Source organism: Scyliorhinus torazame, chromosome 14 (assembly GCF_047496885.1).
Source record: "Scyliorhinus torazame isolate Kashiwa2021f chromosome 14, sScyTor2.1, whole genome shotgun sequence".
NCBI lineage: Eukaryota > Metazoa > Chordata > Chondrichthyes > Carcharhiniformes > Scyliorhinidae > Scyliorhinus > Scyliorhinus torazame.
Window position 1 is genome coordinate 216,394,647 of NC_092720.1, and position 22,235 is coordinate 216,416,881.

Genomic DNA, 22,235 nt, shown 5'->3' on the forward strand with positions numbered 1-22,235 from the left:
ACCAACAAGGCCGCTAAATCCCGAAGAGGGGCAGTGCCAAGGTGCCAAGATGCCCAGGTACCAGCCTGTCTGTGTTAGGAATCGGGCCCGGGGGTGCCCTGTCCTGATGAGGTGGGTGCGCCGGGGAGGGGGGGGGGGGGGTGGGGAGGGGGGGGGGGGGTTCGAATACCCCCTAATTGGTAACCTGGGGCATTGGGGGATCTGGAGGCCACACTGGGCTTCGGGAGATCAGGGCACCATTTTTAAATTGGCACCCCGATCTCTTCCTGCACTGGCGAGTGTCGTGTCAGGTACTCTGGTCCAACACTGGCTAACCCGCTGTCGAGAGGAGAAGCGCAATATTTCTTGCATCAGACGCACCCTCGAGATCTGAGGCTGCGACGTACAGCAGAAACTTTTGCTTGAATATCCGCCAGTTGGCACTGAGATTGCCGGAGGTCCTGAGCTGGTGAGGAGCCGGAATCTTCTCCATGGTGCCGGGATACATTCGCTGGTCGTCACGAAACGGACTGAGGTAAGCCACCTTAAATTCATAGTCTCCTGGTATCATATCGTGTTAGGTACACTGGTCTAACACTGGCTGTAACTGGATGCAGCTTAAATCAGAAAGATACTCCAGACCTTGAAGTTAGTTCAATCAGGTTTATTGAACTGATAGCACAGTGAGCACAGTTCTCTGTGAGTTCGACTCTCTGCTAAGTTGAGTGTGGTTACTCTGTCTGACTGAACCAGACTAGCTCTTAGCCACGTGGTGGAGGTGTGAGATTGTAACAACGCCCTTGACTGACTCTCTAGATGTTCATCAGTGGAAAGAGGCGGAGTGTGAGTGCCTCGTTTCTTTTATAGTGAGATCCCACCCGAGTGTCCTGCCTGCTCATTGGTCATGTCCTGTTCTCTGTGTCCATTAGCTGCTTGTCTGTCTATCATTATGTATGTGTCAGCCTATCATGACAGGGAGCTGATCCTGTGAATGCAGGGACTGAGCCCTGGTGTGGCCTTGGTGGGGCATTCCTAACCTCGCCCCAAAAAACAAGTCCCGTTTAGGAGCAGGGCCGTTCTCAATGCAGCAAGGTGTCGGGAAACACCCACTAAACGTGCCATTAAATAAAAGCAAATTACTGCGGATGCTGGATTCTGAACGAAAATGAAATTGCTGGAAAGTCTCAGCAGGCCTTGCAGCATCTGCAGGGAGAGAAAAGAGATAACGTTTCGACTCCAATGACAAAGAGCTTGGACAAAGACTCAGTGGACTCGGAACGTGAGCTCTGTTCTCTCCCCACAGATGCTGCCAGGCCGGCTGAGATTTCGCAGCATTTTATCTTTGGTTTTGCCATCAAATCACGACCAAGATCGGTTACATCGGGAAGTCCCACACTGCCTTGGGGTCAAGGAGGAGCAGTAATTCTCTCTGCCCACATGCTACACCACCATAATCCTCTGAGAGAGGGTCAGATCTGAGGGAGTGCTGCACTGTCGGAGGGTCAGTACTGAGGGAGTGCTGCACTGTCAGAGGGTCACTACTGAGGGAGTGCCGCACTGTCAGAGGGTCAGTGCTGAGGGAGTGCCGCACTGTCAGAGGGTCAGTACTGAGGGAGTGCTGCACTGTCATAGGGTCAGTACTGAGGGAGTGTTGCGCTGTCAGAGGGACAGTACTGAGGGAGTGCTGCACTGTCAGAGGGTCAGTACTGAGGGAGTTCTGCACTGTCAGAGGGTCAGTACTGAGGGAGCGCCACACTGACAGAGGGTCAGTACTGAGGGAGTGCCGCACTGTCAGAGGGTCAGCACTGACGGAGTGCTGAACTGTCAGTGGGTCAGCCTGAGGGAGTGTTGCACTGTCAGAGGGTCAGTCCTGGGGGAGTGCTGCACTGTCAGAGGGTCAGTACTGCGGGAGCGCCGCACTGTCAGAGTGTCAGTACTGAGGGAGCGCTGCACTGTCAGTGGGTCAGTGCTGAGGGAGCGCCGCACTGTCAGAGGGTCAGTACTGAGGGAGTGCTGCACTGTCAGAGGGTCAGTACTGAGGGAGTGCTGCGCTCTCAGAGGGTCAGTACTGAGGGAGTGCTGCTCTGTCAGATGAACAGTACTGAGGGAGGGCCGTACTGTCAGAGGGACAGTACTGAGGGAGTACTGCACTGTCAGAGGTTCAGTACTGAGGGAGCGCTGCACTGTTAGTGGGTCAGTACTGAGGGAGTGCTGCACTGTTGGAGGGTCAGTACTGAGGGAGTGCCGCACTGTCAGAGGACCTGTACATAGGGAGTGCTGCACTGTTGGAGGGTCAGTACTGAGGGAGTGCCGCACTGTCAGAGTGTCAGCACTGAGGGAGGGCTGCACTGCCAGAGGGTCAGTACTGAGTGAGTGCTGTACTGTCAGAGGTTCAGTACTGAGGGAGTGTTGCACTGTCAGAGGGTCAGTACTGAGGGAGTGTTGCACTGTCAGAGGGTCAGTACTGAGGGAGTGTTGCACTGTCAGAGGGTCAGTACTGAGGGAGTGCCGCACTGTCAGAGGGTCAGTACTGAGGGAGTGCCGCACTGTCAGAGGGTCAGTACTGAGGGAGTGCCGTACTGTCAGAGGGTCAGTACTGAGGGAGTGCCGCACTGTCAGAGGGTCAGTACTGAGGGAGTGCTGCACTGTCAGAGAGTCAGTGCTGAGCGAGTGCCGCTCTTTGAGAGATTCAGTACTGAGGGAGTGCTGCACTGTCAGAGGGTCAGTACTGAGGGAGTGCTGCACTGTCAGAGGGTCAGTACTGAGGGAGTGCCACACTGTCAGAATGTTAGTCCTGAGGGAGTGATGCACTGTCAGAGGGTCAGTACTGAGGGAGTGCTGCAATGTCAGAGGGTCAGTACTGCGGGAATGCTGCACTGTCAGAGGGTCAGTACTGAGGGTGTGATGTACTGTCAGAGGGTCAGTACTGAGGGAGTGCTGCACTGTCAGAGAGTCAGTATTGAGGGAGTGCTATACAGTCCAAGGGTCTGTCAGAGGGTCAGTACTGAGGGAGTGCTGCACTGTCAGAGGGTCACGACTGAGGGAGTGCCGCACTGTCAGAGGGTCAGTACTGAGGGAGTGCCGCACTGTCAGAGGGTCAGTACTGCGAGAACACTGCACTCTCAGAGGGTGAGTACTGAGGGAGTGCTGCACTGTCAGAGGGTCAGTACTGGGGGAGTGCTGCACTGTTAGAGGGTCAGTACTGAGGGAGTGCTGCACTGTCAGAGGGTCAGTACTGAGGGAGTGCCACACTGTCAGAATGTTAGTCCTGAGGGAGTGCTGAAATGTCAGAGTGTCAGTACTGCGGGAGTGCTGCACTGTCAGAGGGTCAGTACTGAGGGTGTGCTGTACTGTCAGTGGGTCAGTACTGAGGGAGTGCTGCACTGTCAGAGGGTCAGTACTGAGGGTGTGCTGTACTGTCAGAGGGTCAGTCCTGAGGGAGTGCTGCACAGTCAGAGAGTCAGTATTGAGGGAGTGCTGCACTGTCAGAGGGTCAGTACTGAGAGAGTGCTGCACTGTCAGAGGGTCAGTACTGAGGGAGTGCTGCACTGTCAGAGGGTCAGTACTGAGGGAGTGCCGCACTGTCAGAGGGCCAGTACTGAGGTAGTGCTGCACTTTAAGAGGGTCAGTCCTGAGGAGGTGAGGCGCTGCCAGAGGGTCAGTACTGAGGAGTGCCGCACTGTCAGAGGGCCAGTACTGAGGGAGTGCTGCACTGTATGAGGGTCAGTACTGAGGGAGTGCTGCACTGGCAGAGGGTCAGTACTGAGGGAGTACTGCACTGTCAGAGGGTCAGTACTGAGGGAGTGCTGCACTGTCAGAGGGTCAGTACTGAGGGAGTGCTGCACTGTCACAGAGTCAGTGCTGAGGGAGTGCTGCACTGTCAGGGGGTCAGTGCTGAGCGAGTGCTGCTCTGTCAGAGAGTCAGTGCTGAGCGAGTGCCGCTCTTTGAGAGATTCAGTTCTGAGGGAGTGCTGCACTGTCAGAGGGTCAGTACTGAGGGAGTGCCACACTGTCAGAATGTTAGTCCTGAGGGAGTGCTGCACTGTCAGAGGGTCAGTACTGAGGGAGTGCTGCAATGTCAGAGGGTCAGTACTGCGGGAATGCTGCACTGTCAGAGGGTCAGTACTGAGGGTGTGCTGTACTGTCAGAGGGTCAGTACTGAGGGAGTGCTGCACTGTCAGAGAGTCAGTATTGAGGGAGTGCTATACAGTCCAAGCATCTGTTAGAGGGTCAGTACTGAGGGAGTGCTGCTCTGTCAGAGGGTCACGACTGAGGGAGTGCCGCACTGTCAGAGGGTCAGTACTGAGGGAGTGCCGCACTGTCAGAGGGTCAGTACTGCGAGAACACTGCACTCTCAGAGGGTGAGTACTGAGGGAGTGCTGCACTGTCAGAGGGTCAGTACTGAGGGAGTGCTGCACTGTTAGAGGGTCAGTACTGAGGGAGTGCTGCACTGTCAGAGGGTCAGTACTGAGGGAGTGCCACACTGTCAGAATGTTAGTCCTGAGGGAGTGCTGCAATGTCAGAGGGTCAGTACTGCGGGAGTGCTGCACTGTCAGAGGGTCAGTACTGAGGGTGTGCTGTACTGTCAGAGGGTCAGTCCTGAGGGAGTGCTGCACTGTCAGAGAGTCAGTATTGAGGGAGTGCTGTACAGTCCAAGGATTTGTCAGATGGTCAGTACTGAGGGAGTGAGGGCTGCACTGTCAGATGGTCACTACTGAGGAAGTGCTGCTCTGTCAGAGTGTCAGTACTGAGGGAATGCTGCACTGTCAGAGAGTCAGTACTGAGAGAACGCTGCACTGTCAGAGGATCCGTCCTGAGGGAGTGTTGCACTGTCAGAGGGTCAGTACTGAGGGAGTGCCGCACTGTCAGAGGGCCAGTACTGAGGTAGTGCTGCACTGTAAGAGGGTCAGTCCTGAGGAGGTGAGGCGCTGTCAGAGGGTCAGTACTGAGGGAGTGCCGCACTGTCAGAGGGCCAGTACTGAGGGAGTGCTGCACTGTATGAGGGTCAGTACTGAGGGAGTGCTGCACTGTCAGAGGGTCAGTACTGAGGGAGCACTGCACTGTCAGAGGGTCAGTACTGAGGGAGTGCTGCACTGTCAGAGGGTCAGTACTGAGCGAGTGCTGCTCTGTCAGAGAGTCAGTGCTGAGCGAGTGCCGCTCTTTGAGAGATTCAGTACTGAGGGAGTGCTGCACTGTCAGAGGGTCAGTACTGAGGGAGTGCTGCACTGTCAGAGGGTCAGTACTGAGGGAGTGCCACACTGTCAGAATGTTAGTCCTGAGGGAGTGCTGCACTGTCAGAGGGTCAGTACTGAGGGAGTGCTGCAATATCAGAGGGTCAGTACTGCGGGAATGCTGCACTGTCAGAGGGTCAGTACTGAGGGTGTGCTGTACTGTCAGAGGGTCAGTACTGAGGGAGTGCTGCACTGTCAGAGAGTCAGTATTGAGGGAGTGCTATACAGTCCAAGGGTCTGTCAGAGGGTCAGTACTGAGGGAGTGCTGCACTGTCAGAGGGTCAGTACTGAGGGAGTGCCGCACTGTCAGAGGGTCAGTACTGCGAGAACACTGCACTCTCAGAGGGTGAGTACTGAGGGAGTGCTGCACTGTCAGAGGGTCAGTACTGAGGGAGTGCTGCACTGTTAGAGGGTCAGTACTGAGGGAGAGCTGCACTGTCAGAGGGTCAGTACTGAGGGAGTGCCACACTGTCAGAATGTTAGTCCTGAGGGAGTGCCGCACTGTCAGAGGGTCAGTACTGAGGGAGTGCTGCAATGTCAGAGGGTCAGTACTGCGGGAGTGCTGCACTGTCAGAGGGTCAGTACTGAGGGTGTGCTGTACTGTCAGAGGGTCAGTCCTGAGGGAGTGAGTGCTGCACTGTCAGATGGTCACTACTGAGGAAGTGCTGCTCTGTCAGAGTGTCAGTACTGAGGGAATGCTGCACTGTCAGAGAGTCAGTACTGAGAGAACGCTGCACTGTCAGAGGATCCGTCCTGAGGGAGTGCTGCACTGTCAGAGGGTCAGTACTGAGGGAGTGCCGCACTGTCAGAGGGCCAGTACTGAGGTAGTGCTGCGCTGTAAGAGGGTCAGTCCTGAGGAGGTGAGGCGCTGTCAGAGGGTCAGTACTGAGGGAGTGCCGCACTGTCAGAGGGCCATTACTGAGGGAGTGCTGCACTGTATGAGGGTCAGTACTGAGGGAGTGCTGCACTGTCAGAGGGTCAGTACTGAGGGAGCACTGCACTGTCAGAGGGTCAGTACTGAGGGAGTGCTGCACTGTCAGAGGGTCAGTACTTAGTGAGTGCCGCACTGTCAGAGGGTCAGTACTGAGGGAGTGCTGCACTGTCAGAGGGTCAGTGCTGAGCGAGTGCTGCACTGTCAGAGGATCAGTGCTGAGGGAGTGCTGCACAGTCAGAGGGTCAGTGCTGAGGGAGTGTGGCACTATCAGAGGGTCAGTACTGGGGGAGTACTGCCGAGGCAGATAGTCAGTACTGAGGGAGTGCTGCACTGTCAGAGGGTCAGTACTGAGGGAGTGCTGCACTGTCAGAGGGTCAGTACTGAGGGAGTGCTGCACTGTCAGAGGGTCAGTACTGAGGGAGTGCTGCACTGTCAGTGGGTCAGTACTGAGGGAGTGCTGCACTGTCAGAGGGTCAGTACTGAGGGAGTGCTGCACTGTCAGAGGGTCAGTACTGAGAGAGTGCCGCACTGTCAGAGGGTCTGTACTGAGGGGGTGGTGCACTGTCAGAGGGTCAGTACTGAGGGAGAGCCGCACTGTCAGAGGGTCAGCACTGAGGGAGCGTTGCACTGTCAGAGGGTCAACACTGAGGGAGTGCTGCACTGTCAGAGGGTCAGTACTGAGGGAGTGCTGCACTGTCAGAGGGTCAGCACTGAGGGAGTGCTGCACTGTCAGAGGGTCAGTACTGAGGGAGTGCCGCACTGTCAGAGGGTCAGTGCTGAGGGGGAGCTGCACTGTCAGAGGGTCAGTACTGAGGGAGCGCCGCACTGTCAGAGGGTCAGTACTGAGGGAGTGCCGCACTGTCAGAGGGTCTGTACTGAGGGAGTGCTGCACTGTCAGAGGGTCAGTACTGAGGGAGAGCCGCACTGTCAGAGGGTCAGTACGGATGGAGTGATGCACTGTCAGAGGGTCAGTACTGAGGGAGTGCCGTACTGTCAGAGATTCAGTACTGAGGGAGTGCTGCACTGTCAGAGGGTCAGCACTGAGGGAGTGCTGCACTGTCAGAGGGTCAGTACTGAGGGAGTGCTGCACTGTCATAGGGTCAGTACTGAGGGAGTGTTGCGCTGTCAGAGGGACAGTACTGAGGGAGTGCTGCACTGTCAGAGGGTCAGTACTGAGGGAGTTCTGCACTGTCAGAGGGTCAGTACTGAGGGAGCGCCACACTGACAGAGGGTCAGTACTGAGGGAGTGCCGCACTGTCAGAGGGTCAGCACTGACGGAGTGCTGAACTGTCAGTGGGTCAGCCTGAGGGAGTGTTGCACTGTCAGAGGGTCAGTCCTGGGGGAGTGCTGCACTGTCAGAGGGTCAGTACTGCGGGAGCGCCGCACTGTCAGAGTGTCAGTACTGAGGGAGCGCTGCACTGTCAGTGGGTCAGTGCTGAGGGAGCGCCGCACTGTCAGAGGGTCAGTACTGAGGGAGTGCTGCACTGTCAGAGGGTCAGTACTGAGGGAGTGCTGCGCTCTCAGAGGGTCAGTACTGAGGGAGTGCTGCTCTGTCAGATGAACAGTACTGAGGGAGGGCCGTACTGTCAGAGGGACAGTACTGAGGGAGTACTGCACTGTCAGAGGTTCAGTACTGAGGGAGCGCTGCACTGTTAGTGGGTCAGTACTGAGGGAGTGCTGCACTGTTGGAGGGTCAGTACTGAGGGAGTGCCGCACTGTCAGAGGACCTGTACATAGGGAGTGCTGCACTGTTGGAGGGTCAGTACTGAGGGAGTGCCGCACTGTCAGAGTGTCAGCACTGAGGGAGGGCTGCACTGCCAGAGGGTCAGTACTGAGTGAGTGCTGTACTGTCAGAGGTTCAGTACTGAGGGAGTGTTGCACTGTCAGAGGGTCAGTACTGAGGGAGTGTTGCACTGTCAGAGGGTCAGTACTGAGGGAGTGTTGCACTGTCAGAGGGTCAGTACTGAGGGAGTGCCGCACTGTCAGAGGGTCAGTACTGAGGGAGTGCCGCACTGTCAGAGGGTCAGTACTGAGGGAGTGCCGTACTGTCAGAGGGTCAGTACTGAGGGAGTGCCGCACTGTCAGAGGGTCAGTACTGAGGGAGTGCTGCACTGTCAGAGAGTCAGTGCTGAGCGAGTGCCGCTCTTTGAGAGATTCAGTACTGAGGGAGTGCTGCACTGTCAGAGGGTCAGTACTGAGGGAGTGCTGCACTGTCAGAGGGTCAGTACTGAGGGAGTGCCACACTGTCAGAATGTTAGTCCTGAGGGAGTGATGCACTGTCAGAGGGTCAGTACTGAGGGAGTGCTGCAATGTCAGAGGGTCAGTACTGCGGGAATGCTGCACTGTCAGAGGGTCAGTACTGAGGGTGTGATGTACTGTCAGAGGGTCAGTACTGAGGGAGTGCTGCACTGTCAGAGAGTCAGTATTGAGGGAGTGCTATACAGTCCAAGGGTCTGTCAGAGGGTCAGTACTGAGGGAGTGCTGCACTGTCAGAGGGTCACGACTGAGGGAGTGCCGCACTGTCAGAGGGTCAGTACTGAGGGAGTGCCGCACTGTCAGAGGGTCAGTACTGCGAGAACACTGCACTCTCAGAGGGTGAGTACTGAGGGAGTGCTGCACTGTCAGAGGGTCAGTACTGGGGGAGTGCTGCACTGTTAGAGGGTCAGTACTGAGGGAGTGCTGCACTGTCAGAGGGTCAGTACTGAGGGAGTGCCACACTGTCAGAATGTTAGTCCTGAGGGAGTGCTGAAATGTCAGAGTGTCAGTACTGCGGGAGTGCTGCACTGTCAGAGGGTCAGTACTGAGGGTGTGCTGTACTGTCAGTGGGTCAGTACTGAGGGAGTGCTGCACTGTCAGAGGGTCAGTACTGAGGGTGTGCTGTACTGTCAGAGGGTCAGTCCTGAGGGAGTGCTGCACAGTCAGAGAGTCAGTATTGAGGGAGTGCTGCACTGTCAGAGGGTCAGTACTGAGAGAGTGCTGCACTGTCAGAGGGTCAGTACTGAGGGAGTGCTGCACTGTCAGAGGGTCAGTACTGAGGGAGTGCCGCACTGTCAGAGGGCCAGTACTGAGGTAGTGCTGCACTTTAAGAGGGTCAGTCCTGAGGAGGTGAGGCGCTGCCAGAGGGTCAGTACTGAGGAGTGCCGCACTGTCAGAGGGCCAGTACTGAGGGAGTGCTGCACTGTATGAGGGTCAGTACTGAGGGAGTGCTGCACTGGCAGAGGGTCAGTACTGAGGGAGTACTGCACTGTCAGAGGGTCAGTACTGAGGGAGTGCTGCACTGTCAGAGGGTCAGTACTGAGGGAGTGCTGCACTGTCACAGAGTCAGTGCTGAGGGAGTGCTGCACTGTCAGGGGGTCAGTGCTGAGCGAGTGCTGCTCTGTCAGAGAGTCAGTGCTGAGCGAGTGCCGCTCTTTGAGAGATTCAGTTCTGAGGGAGTGCTGCACTGTCAGAGGGTCAGTACTGAGGGAGTGCCACACTGTCAGAATGTTAGTCCTGAGGGAGTGCTGCACTGTCAGAGGGTCAGTACTGAGGGAGTGCTGCAATGTCAGAGGGTCAGTACTGCGGGAATGCTGCACTGTCAGAGGGTCAGTACTGAGGGTGTGCTGTACTGTCAGAGGGTCAGTACTGAGGGAGTGCTGCACTGTCAGAGAGTCAGTATTGAGGGAGTGCTATACAGTCCAAGCATCTGTTAGAGGGTCAGTACTGAGGGAGTGCTGCTCTGTCAGAGGGTCACGACTGAGGGAGTGCCGCACTGTCAGAGGGTCAGTACTGAGGGAGTGCCGCACTGTCAGAGGGTCAGTACTGCGAGAACACTGCACTCTCAGAGGGTGAGTACTGAGGGAGTGCTGCACTGTCAGAGGGTCAGTACTGAGGGAGTGCTGCACTGTTAGAGGGTCAGTACTGAGGGAGTGCTGCACTGTCAGAGGGTCAGTACTGAGGGAGTGCCACACTGTCAGAATGTTAGTCCTGAGGGAGTGCTGCAATGTCAGAGGGTCAGTACTGCGGGAGTGCTGCACTGTCAGAGGGTCAGTACTGAGGGTGTGCTGTACTGTCAGAGGGTCAGTCCTGAGGGAGTGCTGCACTGTCAGAGAGTCAGTATTGAGGGAGTGCTGTACAGTCCAAGGATTTGTCAGATGGTCAGTACTGAGGGAGTGAGGGCTGCACTGTCAGATGGTCACTACTGAGGAAGTGCTGCTCTGTCAGAGTGTCAGTACTGAGGGAATGCTGCACTGTCAGAGAGTCAGTACTGAGAGAACGCTGCACTGTCAGAGGATCCGTCCTGAGGGAGTGTTGCACTGTCAGAGGGTCAGTACTGAGGGAGTGCCGCACTGTCAGAGGGCCAGTACTGAGGTAGTGCTGCACTGTAAGAGGGTCAGTCCTGAGGAGGTGAGGCGCTGTCAGAGGGTCAGTACTGAGGGAGTGCCGCACTGTCAGAGGGCCAGTACTGAGGGAGTGCTGCACTGTATGAGGGTCAGTACTGAGGGAGTGCTGCACTGTCAGAGGGTCAGTACTGAGGGAGCACTGCACTGTCAGAGGGTCAGTACTGAGGGAGTGCTGCACTGTCAGAGGGTCAGTACTGAGCGAGTGCTGCTCTGTCAGAGAGTCAGTGCTGAGCGAGTGCCGCTCTTTGAGAGATTCAGTACTGAGGGAGTGCTGCACTGTCAGAGGGTCAGTACTGAGGGAGTGCTGCACTGTCAGAGGGTCAGTACTGAGGGAGTGCCACACTGTCAGAATGTTAGTCCTGAGGGAGTGCTGCACTGTCAGAGGGTCAGTACTGAGGGAGTGCTGCAATATCAGAGGGTCAGTACTGCGGGAATGCTGCACTGTCAGAGGGTCAGTACTGAGGGTGTGCTGTACTGTCAGAGGGTCAGTACTGAGGGAGTGCTGCACTGTCAGAGAGTCAGTATTGAGGGAGTGCTATACAGTCCAAGGGTCTGTCAGAGGGTCAGTACTGAGGGAGTGCTGCACTGTCAGAGGGTCAGTACTGAGGGAGTGCCGCACTGTCAGAGGGTCAGTACTGCGAGAACACTGCACTCTCAGAGGGTGAGTACTGAGGGAGTGCTGCACTGTCAGAGGGTCAGTACTGAGGGAGTGCTGCACTGTTAGAGGGTCAGTACTGAGGGAGAGCTGCACTGTCAGAGGGTCAGTACTGAGGGAGTGCCACACTGTCAGAATGTTAGTCCTGAGGGAGTGCCGCACTGTCAGAGGGTCAGTACTGAGGGAGTGCTGCAATGTCAGAGGGTCAGTACTGCGGGAGTGCTGCACTGTCAGAGGGTCAGTACTGAGGGTGTGCTGTACTGTCAGAGGGTCAGTCCTGAGGGAGTGAGTGCTGCACTGTCAGATGGTCACTACTGAGGAAGTGCTGCTCTGTCAGAGTGTCAGTACTGAGGGAATGCTGCACTGTCAGAGAGTCAGTACTGAGAGAACGCTGCACTGTCAGAGGATCCGTCCTGAGGGAGTGCTGCACTGTCAGAGGGTCAGTACTGAGGGAGTGCCGCACTGTCAGAGGGCCAGTACTGAGGTAGTGCTGCGCTGTAAGAGGGTCAGTCCTGAGGAGGTGAGGCGCTGTCAGAGGGTCAGTACTGAGGGAGTGCCGCACTGTCAGAGGGCCATTACTGAGGGAGTGCTGCACTGTATGAGGGTCAGTACTGAGGGAGTGCTGCACTGTCAGAGGGTCAGTACTGAGGGAGCACTGCACTGTCAGAGGGTCAGTACTGAGGGAGTGCTGCACTGTCAGAGGGTCAGTACTTAGTGAGTGCCGCACTGTCAGAGGGTCAGTACTGAGGGAGTGCTGCACTGTCAGAGGGTCAGTGCTGAGCGAGTGCTGCACTGTCAGAGGATCAGTGCTGAGGGAGTGCTGCACAGTCAGAGGGTCAGTGCTGAGGGAGTGTGGCACTATCAGAGGGTCAGTACTGGGGGAGTACTGCCGAGGCAGATAGTCAGTACTGAGGGAGTGCTGCACTGTCAGAGGGTCAGTACTGAGGGAGTGCTGCACTGTCAGAGGGTCAGTACTGAGGGAGTGCTGCACTGTCAGAGGGTCAGTACTGAGGGAGTGCTGCACTGTCAGTGGGTCAGTACTGAGGGAGTGCTGCACTGTCAGAGGGTCAGTACTGAGGGAGTGCTGCACTGTCAGAGGGTCAGTACTGAGAGAGTGCCGCACTGTCAGAGGGTCAGTACTGAGGGAGTGCTGCACTGTCAGAGAGTCAGTATTGAGGGAGTGCTATACAGTCCAAGGGTCTGTCAGAGGGTCAGTACTGAGCGAGTGCTGCTCTGTCAGAGAGTCAGTGCTGAGCGAGTGCCGCTCTTTGAGAGATTCAGTACTGAGGGAGTGCTGCACTGTCAGAGGGTCAGTACTGAGGGAGTGCTGCACTGTCAGAGGGTCAGTACTGAGGGAGTGCCACACTGTCAGAATGTTAGTCCTGAGGGAGTGCTGCACTGTCAGAGGGTCAGTACTGAGGGAGTGCTGCAATGTCAGAGGGTCAGTACTGCGGGAATGCTGCACTGTCAGAGGGTCAGTACTGAGGGTGTGCTGTACTGTCAGAGGGTCAGTACTGAGGGAGTGCTGCACTGACAGAGAGTCAGTATTGAGGGAGTGCTATACAGTCCAAGGGTCTGTCAGAGGGTCAGTACTGAGGGAGTGCTGCACTGTCAGAGGGTCACGACTGAGGGAGTGCCGCACTGTCAGAGGGTCAGTACTGAGGGAGTGCCGCACTGTCAGAGGGTCAGTACTGCGAGAACACTGCACTCTCAGAGGGTGAGTACTGAGGGAGTGCCACACTGTCAGAATGTTAGTCCTGAGGGAGTGCTGCAATGTCAGAGGGTCAGTACTGCGGGAGTGCTGCACTGTCAGAGGGTCAGTACTGAGGGTGTGCTGTACTGTCAGAGGGTCAGTCCTGAGGGAGTGCTGCACTGTCAGAGAGTCAGTACTGAGGGAGTGCTGCACTGTCAGAGGGTCAGTACTGAGGGAGTGCTGCACTGTCAGAGGGTCAGTCCTGAGGGAGTGCTGCACTGTCAGAGAGTCAGTATTGAGGGAGTGCTGTACAGTCCAAGGGTTTGTCAGATGGTCAGTACTGAGGGAGTGAGGGCTGCACTGTCAGATGGTCACTACTGAGGAAGTGCTGCTCTGTCAGAGTGTCAGTACTGAGAGAACGCTGCACTGTCAGAGGATCCGTCCTGAGGGAGTGCTGCACTGTCAGAGGGTCAGTACTGAGGGAGTGCCGCACTGTCAGAGGGCCAGTACTGAGGGAGTGCTGCACTGTATGAGGGTCAGTACTGAGGGAGTGCTGCACTGTCAGAGGGTCAGTACTGAGGGAGCACTGCACTGTCAGAGGGTCAGTACTGAGGGAGTGCTGCACTGTCAGAGGGTCAGTACTTAGTGAGTGCCGCACTGTCAGAGGGTCAGTACTGAGGGAGTGCTGCACTGTCAGAGGGTCAGTGCTGAGCGAGTGCTGCACTGTCAGAGGATCAGTGCTGAGGGAGTGCTGCACAGTCAGAGGGTCAGTGCTGAGGGAGTGTGGCACTATCAGAGGGTCAGTACTGGGGGAGTACTGCCGAGGCAGATAGTCAGTACTGAGGGAGTGCTGCACTGTCAGAGGGTCAGTACTGAGGGAGTGCTGCACTGTCAGAGGGTCAGTACTGAGGGAGTGCTGCACTGTCAGAGGGTCAGTACTGAGGGAGTGCTGCACTGTCAGTGGGTCAGTACTGAGGGAGTGCTGCACTGTCAGAGGGTCAGTACTGAGGGAGTGCTGCACTGTCAGAGAGTCAGTACTGAGGGAGTGCTGCACTGTCAGAGGGTCAGTACTGAGGGAGTGCTGCACTGTCAGAGGGTCAGTCCTGAGGGAGTGCTGCACTGTCAGAGAGTCAGTATTGAGGGAGTGCTGTACAGTCCAAGGGTTTGTCAGATGGTCAGTACTGAGGGAGTGAGGGCTGCACTGTCAGATGGTCACTACTGAGGAAGTGCTGCTCTGTCAGAGTGTCAGTACTGAGAGAACGCTGCACTGTCAGAGGATCCGTCCTGAGGGAGTGCTGCACTGTCAGAGGGTCAGTACTGAGGGAGTGCCGCACTGTCAGAGGGCCAGTACTGAGGGAGTGCTGCACTGTATGAGGGTCAGTACTGAGGGAGTGCTGCACTGTCAGAGGGTCAGTACTGAGGGAGCACTGCACTGTCAGAGGGTCAGTACTGAGGGAGTGCTGCACTGTCAGAGGGTCAGTACTTAGTGAGTGCCGCACTGTCAGAGGGTCAGTACTGAGGGAGTGCTGCACTGTCAGAGGGTCAGTGCTGAGCGAGTGCTGCACTGTCAGAGGATCAGTGCTGAGGGAGTGCTGCACAGTCAGAGGGTCAGTGCTGAGGGAGTGTGGCACTATCAGAGGGTCAGTACTGGGGGAGTACTGCCGAGGCAGATAGTCAGTACTGAGGGAGTGCTGCACTGTCAGAGGGTCAGTACTGAGGGAGTGCTGCACTGTCAGAGGGTCAGTACTGAGGGAGTGCTGCACTGTCAGAGGGTCAGTACTGAGGGAGTGCTGCACTGTCAGTGGGTCAGTACTGAGGGAGTGCTGCACTGTCAGAGGGTCAGTACTGAGGGAGTGCCGCACTGTCAGAGGGTCAGTACTGAGGGAGCGCTGCACTGTCAGAGGGTCAGTACTGAGGGAGTGTTGCGCTGTCAGAGGGTCAGTACTGAGGGTGTGCTGCACTGTCAGAGGGTCAGGACTGAGGGAGTGCTGCACTGTCAGAGGGTCAGTACTGAGGGAGTGCTGCACTGTCAGAGGGTCAGTACTGAGGGTGTGCGACACTGTCAGAGCGTCAGTACTGAGGGCTTGCTGCACTGTCAGAGGGTCAGTACTGAGGGAGTGATGCACTGTCAGAGGGTCAGTACTGAGGGAGTGCTGCACTGTCAGAGGGTCAGTACTGAGGGAGTGCTGCACTGTCAGAGGGTCAGTACAGAGGGCTTGCTGCACTGTCGGAGTCGTAGTGCTAATTTAGGCGTGAGTGTACTCTCTATTAAATACGGAACTTCTAACTGTAGTCAACTCTCTGAACTCTTCTCGATGAACAGACTCAACACCAGTTAATGAGGACATGGGGTAGCCACACCCAGTCACATAAGGGACAAAGTTTACATTCGATAAACGTTTACATGGACACTCCCCAATAGATCCCTCCCGACTTCCTTACTGGACGACCTTAATGATTGATGAGATTTCCTGTCCCTAGCGGGAGAGCTACACTGTAATTAAATGTCACCCGGCAACACATTGTAGGAACACGGCAAGAGTATTCAGAATCTGAGAATTTCCTTACCTGAAAACCAAATTTCCGCACATATAACGTCAGTGCAACATTGGAGCAGATAAAGAGAGCTGTGACTGCCACTGAATAGGACATGAGGCACATCTCCACCTGCTGCCTGACAGCCATGCTGTTTGAGTTCTGAGTCCAATCTCACTCTCGGCTCTCTCTCAATCCTTCCCCCTTATAGCAGCAGAAGGGAAATTATCAGACAGGGACTTTCCAAAGAGGGTTTTTAATTCCATCCCTTGATACTGTTCAAAAGATTGGGAAGATTGGAAATTGAAAGGAAGTAGAGGGGATTCCCGGTATCTCCTGCGATAAGTAAGCATTAGTGGGAAGTGGAACGATTAATAACATGATAGCCTAATATTGGCACTTTAAACAAGCTTGTGGGCCGCTGAGGCAGAACAGGGCAGGCCCTGACAAAACCCAACACTCTCCCCTTTCCAAGCAACGGTGACTCATCATTTCTTAGCCCAGAGTGAAAGTGAAAGGGAGAGAGAGAGGGAGAGATACAGACAGGCAGGTGTGAGACAGTGGGCCAAATGATCCGGCAGTGGGCAGTACAGTAGCACATTGGTTAGCACTGTTGCTTCGCAGCGCCAGGGACCCGGGTTTGATTCCCGGCTTGGGTCACTGTCTGTGTGGAGTTTGCGCGTTCTCCCCGTGTCTGCGTGGGTTTCCTCCGGGTGCTCCGGTTTCCTCCCACAAGTCCCGAAAGACGCACCTGTTAGGCGAATCGGACATTCTCCCTCAGTGTACCCGAACAGGCGCCGGAATGTGGTGACTAGGGGCTTTTCACAGTAACTTCATTGCAGTGTTCATGTAAGCCTGCTTGTGACACTAATAAAGATTATTATTACTTCCCGTGAGCGGCATCCCCCGATCCTGCCGAAGGTGGCAGTGGGAGGAAACCGGAGCACCCAGAGGAAACCCATGCAGACACAGGGAGAACGTGTAGGCCCATGATGTAGTGCCAGCCTGGCACTGTCAATGTGCCCAGGCGGAACTGCCTCCTGGAGTACCAAGCTGGCAGGGTGACCACAATGGGGACTGGGCCTGGGAGTGCTCTGCATGGCAGCGAGGGGCCCCCTATAGGTGAGTTGCGGATTTGCAGGCCGGTTTGGTTGTCACGTTGGGGTGTTGGGAGATTGGGAGGCCATTTAGAATTAGAGCCCCGATCTCCTCCTGCACTGCCGAGTTCTGGCGAGCAGAGCTCCTCAATGCAGAAAACGGGACTGAGTCCGACCTCTGCAGGGCGTGCCCCACTGAGGGCCCGCATAGAACCAGAGTCCCGATAAATAGCGTGGTGTTCCTCGCTGCTGCGAGCCCCAGGAAACAACCGGCTAAACGTGTTCATTGCAGGACTAGCATTTGGTTAGGTCACGCCAGAGAGAGGGAGGAAGAGGGAGAGAGAGAGAGAGAGAGAAAGAGGAAGAGGAAGAGGGGAAGAGATTGAGAGAGAGAGACAGAGAGAGATCGGGAGAGACAGAGAGAGAGAGGGAGAGAGAGAGAGGAAGAGAGTGAGGAAGAGGGAGAGAGAGAGAGAAAGAGGAAGAGGGGAAGAGATAAAGAGAGAGACAGAGAGAGATCTGGAGAGACAGAGAGAGAGAGAGGAAGGGGTAGAGACAGAGAAAGATAGGGAGAGAGAGACAGGGAGAGATAGGGAGAGAGAGACAGAGGGACAGAGAGAGAGGTAGAGAGACAGAGACAGAGATAGATAGATAGAAAGAGAGATAGATAGATAGAAAGAGAGAGTGAGGCAGAGAGTGTGGTGTTGGGTGCTCTGAGGTACAGACGAACCAACGCGGTTGCGATTGGTACAAAGCAGTTTTATTCCAACTAGGTATTTACACATATGACTTGTTACTCAGCACGTGGTGACAATATGAGTGTCTTGTTAATGAGGTCCTGGCCTTGTCATGTCTCCAGATGGACTGCCCAGGAGGTGTCGTGTTTCTTGTCTTATACTGTGTCTGCTCTTGTCTGTGATTGGCTGTCGTGTTATGTGTGCTAATTGGTCTGTTGGTCTGTCTATCATGATGTGTGTGTTGTGATGTGTGTTTGAATATCATGACAGAGAGGGGGGCAGAGGTAGAGAGAGAGAGAAAGAGGCAGAGAGAGAGAGATACAGAGAGACAGACATGGAGAGAGAGAGAAAAGCAGAGAGACAGAGAGAGAGACATGGAGAGAGAGAGGCAGAGACACAGAGAGATAGTGAGAGAGGAAAAGGTAGAGAGAGAGAGACAGAGAGAGGCAGAGAGAGAGAGGCAGAGAGAGATAAATAGACAGATAGAGAGAGGCAGAGAGACCGGCAGAGAGTGACAGAGAGAGGTGGAGAAAAAGAGAGACAGAGAGAGAGAGAGAGAGAGATAGATAGAGAGAGAGAGAGGCAGAGAGAGAGAGAGACAGAGACAGAGAGAGAGAGAGTGTTATAGAGTCATAAATTCCAAGGAATAGAGCACCAAACGGTTTAACCTTTGCTCACAAGACAGTTCATCCATACCGGGGATTATCCTGGTGAACCGTCTCCAATTAAATATTTCCTTCAATAAGCAGACCAAAACTGTTCACACTACTCCAGGCGTGGGGTGCGATTCACCGGCCGTGCCCCATCGGAATCAGGGTGAGACTCGACCGGTAGATCTTTCAAGTGGCCTTTTCCCGTCCACAATGGGCAGGATCCGGACTTGCAAAGTTAAGTGGGCGGCACGGTAGCACAGTGGTTAGCACTGTGGCTTCACAGCTCCAGGGTCCCGGGTTCGATTCCCGTCTTGGGTCACTGTCTGTGCGGAGTCTGCACGTTCTCCCCGTGTCTGCGTGGGTTTCCTCCGGGTGCTCCGGTTTCCTCCCACAAGTCCCGAAAGACGTGCTGTTAGGTAATTTGGACATTCTGAATTCTCCCTCTGTGTGCCCGAACAGGCGCCGGAATGTGGCAACGAGGGGATTTTCACAGTAACTTCATTGCAGTGTTAATGTAAGCCTGCTTGTGACAATAAAGATTGTTATTATAAAGTGATACGGCACTTGGAGGGGTTTCCCAGGTGGTTGGTGGCCCCCTGATGGTTGGCCTCTGGAAAGGGTGGCACTGATGATGCCATCCAGGCACCTTGTCACTGCCAGCCTGGCACCCCGGCAGTGCCACCCGGTGCATCAGAACACAGCATTATAGATTAAAAACACGATGGTGATTCGGTTTAAATTATGAGCTGCAAGACTGTCTGCCAGGATTTTGCAGTGTCATTTACAATTGTTCATTTCTCTTTCTAAAACTCATCTTTCTTCGATTAACCTGCAATTTTCAATTTCAACTCGCTCAGTTTTTGTTTGCAACTGTTGGTATTGTGACTCCATTGGAAGATCTACCACGCGGGTTCAGCGGCACTTTGCGAACACAACTCAGTAGAAATTTGAGTGAACACTTCTCAGGTGCAAATAAGAATCTGCTTTATTTGTCTCTATTGATTATATTTGAGAATCAATTAAATCTTATTCACTAATAAGTCCAGCTAGCAAAGGACTCAAGAGAAGCAATCTTGTAGACAATTCAACTTTCAAGTAACACAGAACTGATTATCTTGCTTACGGCAAACAGCTTGCAATAACTTCAAAAGTCAGAGTTAGAAAGTGAAATATGAAAGACAGAGAGACAGCGAATAGTTAAGTCAAAGTAAAGATATATTCATGAAGTAAAAAATGGCCGTACGAACTATAACGGTTATACTAAATCATATCAGACTTTAGCCTTCTAGCTATACCCCGATGTGATCCTAATTGGTTTGGGTTAACGTCAAATAAGTTTGATTCGACGCTCAGCCGTCTATCATTAATAGGCAACATTAACTTAAAATATATTGTTGTATGAGCTATGGAATGTGATTCGGCTTCCTTATCGCATACAGCTTGAATCAGTTTCTTGCTGGCTTGCTTGTTAGGACAATGGTCTCTATGCTGTTGCCATGGAGCTTGCCTTGTCCTTGGGTTACTTTATCTTGTTAGCTGCATAGGAATGTCGTTTTTAATCTATAAGTCTGTGTTCTGTTGAAGCTATGTTTTGAAATGCTGAATGTGTGTTTTGAAATGACCTGAGATTACGAGTGAGTTTTTAAAATGGTGTTTAATAGACATGGGGCTTAATGCTAAATAGCTATCTTTTACCTCTCACTTTCACCTGCAGAAAATAGCTGGCTTTTACAGTCGGCCCTTTCGATAAATTGAAAGAATAAGTGAGATATTATCACAATAAGATAAAAGACACCATTTATTGCGATAGGATAGGTAAAATCGCAAAGAATAACTCATTCATATTGTCACGGCAGTTTTAAGCATTGCATTACAGGCATTTCAGCAATAATCATTATAATTCTTAAAGAATCATTAAAATAACAATTAATGCATTAATCAAATTTGATTCTACTGATTCAGTATTAATATAGATTAAGAATATGTTGATAATACAGTCAAATAATTGATTGATCAATAACATTTCAACAATAATAATGAATTTGTATTTCATCTAATGGTGGTGCAGTTGGGTTAGTGTGAATCATTCTGATAGTTGGTCCCCTGCGTTTAGCGAATAGTTCTTTGATGCACTTAACACATTGGTATTATGTAAATGATGAATCCAGCTACACAGGAGAATAGGATTATTCTTACTGTGGACATTCCAGTGTGTCCCAACCACCTGCAAAGTTTGTCCCAGAGAGAGATAACTGGGGGTGGATCAAGTTTCTTGATCTCTCTTTGGCTATGTGATGCAAGGTCTTTAACTTTTTTTTGAGTGATCTAGAATGAAAGTGCAACACTCTGCACCAATCAGGGCGCAGGTGCCACCTTTTCCGGCTAGCACATAGTCAAGTGCCATTCGAATTTGTAATACCACGGTTCGAATTGCTCGCATTTCGTCAGAAACTTTACCTTGGGCAGTGGCGGTGTAATCGGCTACGTTTTGTATGATAGTCGTTAGTTTACTCAATTCATTCTCCATCCTTATTTCCCAATAGAAAGGAATGATTCCAGCATAAATTGCATCTCTTAAGGTAATGGGACGTTTATTTCTTTGAGTGGTTGGTTCTGAAACATAAGGGAGATGAGGAAGGTGACGGATGGCAAGTACTAAGTATCCTGAAGAGCAAGATCCTGACCAGTATTTTGGGAGCCAGGAATATGCTCGATTATTACAAATAAAATAAGTCCCATTATAAGCAGAGTATAAGTAAGTATCTGCTAAGTACCAATGTTCTGAGAATGTTTTTATTATTTATGAGGTTGTGTATGCCTGTTATTGTTGAGGACCGTTTAATTCTTTGTAATATATCTTGAGTACATTTATAGGCTGTGTTAACATCTAAATAATTAGTATAAACACTATTGCCCATTTTCATCCCTTGAGAGTGATTACTAATGAGGCATATTGATCCTTTTTGTTTAATATTAGTTGGGAGGCTAATATAGTGAGGATTCTTGTTAGGGTTAAGTTGGTGCCATCCTGAAAAGGTGTTTAGCAGATAGCCTGCAGATTTCAAGAAGTTAATACGTTTCTGTAAATAAATCTTGTATCCCTCTCACAATGTGCCTTTCCACTAGACCACAGGACGAACCATGCGAGGCCTAGTGCTCGCCGGCTGCCTTTTCCCCAATTGAGGCCCTTAAACGTCCCCCTCCCAAGATGATAATCCTGACGGTTTCTCAGTTGAAGCTATCATAGGTCTTTCGCCACGTTTCCAGGCAGTGAGTCACAGCCGTTCACGATCCAATCCAAAGAGCTGGAAATGGGGATTTCAAGAAGGAAGGGGAGGCGAAATACTACTTCACCGGCAATCAGGTGGAAAATGTTCGGTTTTGACAGTAAATGGCTGGGTTGGGCTGTCACTGGGTGTGAAGAGGGAAACAGATAAAGGTTGATATTCTCCAAACGCTCCACTGATTAATCCTCAGTTGATCGACCGGGGTGGGGGGGGGGCGATAAAACAATCTCCCGTGTCTGTGTGGGTCTCACCCCCACAACCCAAAGATGTGCACGTTAGGCGGATTGGCCACGTTTAATTGCCTCTAAATTGGAAAAATTTAAAGAAAACATGGGCAAGGAAATCTCCTGCTGATTACCACGGACAGTCCACCATCAGTACTCCTCCATGTTGAATCGGTACTCCTCCATGTTGAATCAGTACTCCTCCATGTTGAATCAGTACTCCTCCATGATGAATCGGTACTCCTCCTTGTTGAATCGGTACTCCTCCAAGTTGTATCAGTACTCCTCCATGTTGAATCAGTACTCCTCCATGTTGAATCAGTACTCCTCCATGATAAATCGGTACTCCTCCTTGTTGAATCGGTACTCCTCCATTTTGAATCAGTACTCCTCCATGATGAATCAGTACTCCTCCTTGTTGAATCGGTACTCCTCCATGATGAATCAGTACTCCTCCATGATGAATCAGTACTCCTCCTTGTTGAATCGGTACTCCTCCATTTTGAATCAGTACTCCTCCTTGTTGAATCGGTACTCCTCCATGATGAATCAGTACTCCTCCTTGTTGAATCGGTACTCCTCCATTTTGAATCAGTACTCCTCCATGATGAATCAGTACTCCTCCTTGTTGAATCGGTACTCCTCCTTGTTGAATCGGTACTCCTCCATTTTGAATCAGTACTCCTCCATGATGAATCAGTACTCCTCCATGTTGAATCGGTACTCCTCCATGTTGAATCAGTACTCCTCCTTGTTGAATCAGTACTCCTCCATGTTGAATCGGTACTCCTCCATGTTGAATCAGTACTCCTCCATGTTGAATCGGTA

The 22,235-nt window shown here is 52.8% G+C and overlaps 1 protein-coding gene across 1 annotated transcript in view; it reads right to left on the reverse strand.

Annotated features, from left to right (window-relative positions):
• LOC140390497 (tumor necrosis factor ligand superfamily member 15-like) overlaps positions 1–15,531 on the reverse strand; it is a 39,863-nt gene extending 24,332 nt beyond the window's left edge. The window contains exon 1 of the mRNA XM_072475667.1: positions 15,443–15,531. Within this exon, the coding sequence (XP_072331768.1) occupies positions 15,443–15,526 (84 nt within the window). The 5' untranslated portion in view covers positions 15,527–15,531. The remainder of the gene's footprint in view (positions 1–15,442) is intronic.
• Positions 15,532–22,235: the final 6,704 nt, after the last annotated feature.